Raw genomic sequence first — 4,704 nt, forward strand, 5'->3', positions numbered from 1 at the left:
CAGCTCAGGGGGAAAACAAAGGGGGGGACAGTTTCACCCAGGAACTTGACGGACGGCAACTGCTTGACCATCTGGAAAAGCCATTCCTGATAGGCTGACAACAGTGGGTGAAAACTTCTAAAGGGGTGGGCAGGAACACAGACCAATCAACACAATAAATCACTCTTGCTGCTTTTTAGTCGTGGTCTCCCTCCTCGCTGTTCTCTCGTCTATACAAAACACAATACGTTAGCAAGAAAATAGAAATCCTATAGCTAGGTATATCCTCTGTGGGATGTCAACATCATAGAAAAAATAGTACTTTCTTAGCAGGGAAAATAAAAAGTCTTGTCCATGAAAGTCCAGCTCAGCTGGGTAGTGAGTTGAGTCTATATGTAGATTGTGTTGAGGTGCTCACTTCAGTCAGAAAGCTCCTATCTCCATACCCCAGGGTCTGTAGGGTTTTCCCACACTGGATGTTGGGGCTGGGGGGCTGATGTTGGTGGTGGGGGAGATGATGGGGAAGGCACTGAAGGGGAAGGCGAACGCTGAGAGGGAGGAGAGGAGAGGAGGGGAGAGCTTGGATGCTGATGAAGGAACCAGGGCGGGGTGCAGGACGGTGGTAGGAGCACCAGTTGTAGGTGGGACCCGGATCGGGCCTTGATCTGAGTGGGGGGTGGTGCTGCTGCTGCTGCTGCTGCGCCTGCCTGGGACCTGAGTCTCTGCAGCCGACGACGATGATGAGGACGAAGAGGAGGAAGAGGTGGATGAAGCGGATGTAGATGACAGAGGAGTCTGTGGGCTGCTGGTGGGGCTGCGGGGTAAAGGTGCCAAAGATGCCCCCTGTTGGTGCTGGAGGAGAAGTGGGTGGGTGAGGTGGGCAGGGGGGGATCCAAATGCAGAACCCCACGCCAGGTGACTCAGACCGGAGTGAGCCTCTCGCTGACTGGCGTAGTTGTTCAGGTGGGAGACCAGACGGAGCCGCAGAGGGTCTGTGCTGTCCAAGCCTTCGATTATACTCAGATAGCGGGCCGTCTCAGCCAGGCACTCCCTGAAGCCCAGACCACGGTAGTCCATCGCCAGGGCATGGGCATCAAAGTAACCTGAGAGCAAGAAGACAGCTGATTAGTTAAAAAGTCAGCCCATCTGCAAAACAAGTTTGTCCAGAGTTGAAGGGGCTCTGTCTGACGTGAATCAGTATGCCCTTGGCCTTGGAAGTGAGAGAGAGTAAATAATCTGTTGAACTGAGATTTTATTTGCCAGGCCTGTTAGAAAAGTTCAAATATTCAATTTAACATCTTATTCATTCATCTATAAATGTATTTCTTCACTCCTTAACGCCCGGTTTTGCCCCCTCTCTGTGTGATAACGGCACTTTTCTGTAACTGTCGGTGAATCCCAGACATTTACCTTTGCCTCCAGCTGCGTGAAGCATCTTCAGATGATCAACAGTCATCTGCAAAATCTCCGCTTTCTCCAGTTTGGCTGAGCCCTTCATTGTGGAGGAAACAAATAGAAGGAGATTAGATACAAACAATCCAAAAGAGCATAGGTGAATAATGTGGTTTCGTTTTTTTTTTGTTTTTGTTTTTTTTGGCACTGTGGTGTCAGAGCCGTGTTGCCTGTTTCTCACCTGTTTCTCAAAGGCGCTGGGGACGAGCCTGCGGAGCTCGCTGAGACTGTTGTTGATCCTGTCCCGTCGCCGTTTCTCAATAATCTGAGGAGACACAAGACTCGTCATGTAGATATTTGCGCAACAGTACGACAAAATGCGGAGACGTCAATCACAAGGTTTTCCAACTGCACAAATGGACGTTTATACAAATAAGCTTCACTTACGCCTCGACGCCTTTTCCTCGCCTGCACCTGAGTTGATGTAGTCGGGGACATGGAGCCGAGAGGAGAGCTCATGTTCCTTAAAAGAGATGAAACAGCGTGGGTTCAGTCGTGTTCTTCAGTTTTACAAAAAATTAAAGTTTTTTTTTTTTTTTTTTTTTTTTTTTTACAGCCGGTTTTGTCCCATTCCCCTATCCACTAAATCGAATCAAATAAATAAGAGAAAATAACCTACAGTTCAGTGTCACTTAGACTTTAAACTTACCCATTCTCATCCGCGCTCTCTTTCTCCACTTCAATTGTCTCATCCAGCTCGCTGTCCGAGGAGCTAAAGTCGTGATTCCTTTTCATTTTGATTCGTCCACAATAGTCCTTCAGTGTGCCCGCTCTGACTGCCAGACGTGCGTCTGCCCAGGTTCGCCCGGAGCGCCTCCGTTTGAAGCGCGCAGCTTTCCCACGGTGTCATTTCAACGCTGCCGTCGGCCAACAGGGGCGGGGACTGGGACACAACCACCCAATCACAGGCCGGTCGTGGGTTTGACTGACAGCGCAGTTGGCCCAAGCGCATCCTGGTGCGCTTTGACAAGTCTGAGAGGGGGGAGACATCTCACTCTGTCGGTATTTCTGTGATTGATTTCATTTAAAAGTGTATCCTACGTGTCAGTGAGATTTGGCCTCACGCATCTCATCATGAAAACATCATTTCATTGAGAGTAAGCTAAACACACAACATATAGCCTACTCTCGCTAACCAGAATTAAATATTTTGAAATATATGTAGACCCATATTTGAAATAGCTATATAACTCCTCGGTCTTATGAAAAAATCTTAGATATCTTGGTTGTTGTTGTTTTGTTCTGTGATAATTCTTTAATAATTTAAGCAAAAAAAAAAAAAAAAAAAAAAAAAAAAAAAGCTGTTTTTTAATTTCTACACAGTCTTCATCATTTTTTGAGCACTTTAAGGATTGTTGTCTTGGCCCAAAAGTTGAGATTCGAAGCAGCAGCTGAGAGACTCCACCTGCCGAAGAAGATCATGTAATAAACCATCAAAAACTCCAGCTACCTCATGGAGCATGTGGCGAGACCATTTTTAAAACGAACTACTTTACTTTATCACTTTATTCCAGACACATAGGTCCATATCAGTTACAAAACAGAAACAAAAGTAGGCCTAATACTGTGTACGAGGTCTTGAACTTTCAAAAGTCTTCATCCATAGTTGAAGTGATTGAGTGATTGATCTTCCAAACCATAGAGGATCTTTGGAGAAACTTTGACAGCGGTCCAATGGACTTTCGGTCCGTGACTCCCCACTCCCCACCCCCACCCCCTCTCCTTCCACCGCCCCCAGCCCCCCCTCCCCCGTGTGTGTCCCGGTGGTGATGAGGAGTGGCTGGCCGGCTGTCAGCACGCGTTGGCCGTGGGAAAGTTCCCTAACCGGCGCTGATAACCAATCAGAGGCCGGCGGCCGTCTCCGGCGCAGGAATGAATGGAGCAATTGGTCGGGGCGACGGGCGGTCTGCGAGCGAGCGTGTGAACCTGTAATCCAATACTAACTCAGCCCGGGAGGAGAGACAGGGAGCGCTGCCGCAACCAGAGGAAGCCACCGAGTCTAATCTTACCCCACAGAGAGACCTCATGCACGGTAAAGACGCTGTGGGGACTTCAAGGACTTTGTGAGTGCGCTCAACAAAAGACCATAATGCAATCAAAGCCGTTCCCGTCCCCTTCTCCCCGGAGTTTCCACATCATCACCACCGCAAGGCTGCGGCTCCTATAATGGTCACACTCCCCAAATAATTTGACAGAGCTGCTGTGTGTTTGTATACATGGGGAGCTCATGTTACTGCATGCGGAGCTGGAGCTCTCCAGTGGAGGGTCTCCTGCGGTGGCATATTCAAAGAGCAGACTGCCATTTAATAGAAATAACACAATAACATTACATGAGATAAGCTATTGCATAACTTAAATCACTTTTTACGTCAACGTGTGGACTGTGCTGTTGCAGGAATTATCATGCAGACAGCAGTGGTGGAAAGTAACTAAGTACAATTACTTAAGTAGCCTACTGGACAGTGTAATTTTGAGGTACTTGTACCACTGTTCAGTATTTCCATTTTATGTTACTTTTACTTTCCACTTCAATGCGGGTAATTATTGCGCTTTTTAGTCCGCTATATTCACAAGCTACCTTTGATTTCATTATAACGTAATTGATCCATTTATAAAATATAGACTAATGTAATGACATTAATTACACTAATTCAGCCAAGAGCACATAAAGCAGTTATAATTAGGTTATAACTTGACCAAGTACTTTCACTTGAAAAAAAAATTTGAATGCAAGACTATTTGAATAATGTGGTATTGATACTTTCACTTAGATAGCTGTTACAGCAGATATTTGTTATTTTAAGACAGTTTATTGACTTTCAGATTTTCACGGGCATATATCAGTTTTACAAAGATGGCCAGACCAGATATTAATATGATCTATATGATATAAAAGGTATAAATTAGAACTTTTCCGTTTATCACACAATGTTTAAATATAATAATTTATCATCTACTGGTTATGGTAATGTCTGTTTACATATAGGAATCCTGCAGGGAAAGAACCTACAAACAGAAAAGAAGTTCATATATTCCATTAATGGAATTAAAACATGATTTCAATTCAAGCTTTAATTGATGAGGATGATGAAATGAATTAAAGAACAAAAAAGGTTCTTATATTCCAAAGACATTTGCTTATTAACATTATTTTCACTGTTTGCAGAACCAGTTGTCACTGGCAGCATGCTGACATTTTGTCCAACCTTACAAAACTCTCTGACAGGAAAAAATATGTACTTTATTATGGTAATATCACTGAAGGTCATGTAA

General features: G+C 44.9%; 1 protein-coding gene across 1 annotated transcript; it reads right to left on the reverse strand.

Moving 5' to 3' along the window:
- Positions 1-379: 379 nt before the first annotated feature.
- On the reverse strand, positions 380-2,296 carry hey1 (hes-related family bHLH transcription factor with YRPW motif 1). Its single transcript, XM_071500658.1, is given in 6 exon segments — positions 380-1,082; positions 1,390-1,471; positions 1,613-1,696; positions 1,819-1,894; positions 2,081-2,185; positions 2,187-2,296. Coding segments are annotated over 6 exon segments (1,122 nt in total). The 5' UTR covers positions 2,282-2,296; the 3' UTR covers positions 380-402.
- Positions 2,297-4,704: the final 2,408 nt, after the last annotated feature.

The sequence above is a fragment of the Trachinotus anak genome, unplaced genomic scaffold, assembly GCF_046630095.1.
Source record: "Trachinotus anak isolate AG129_WGS33_773 ecotype Australia unplaced genomic scaffold, CSIRO_AGI_Tana_v1 ptg000016l, whole genome shotgun sequence".
NCBI classification, from domain to species: domain Eukaryota; kingdom Metazoa; phylum Chordata; class Actinopteri; order Carangiformes; family Carangidae; genus Trachinotus; species Trachinotus anak.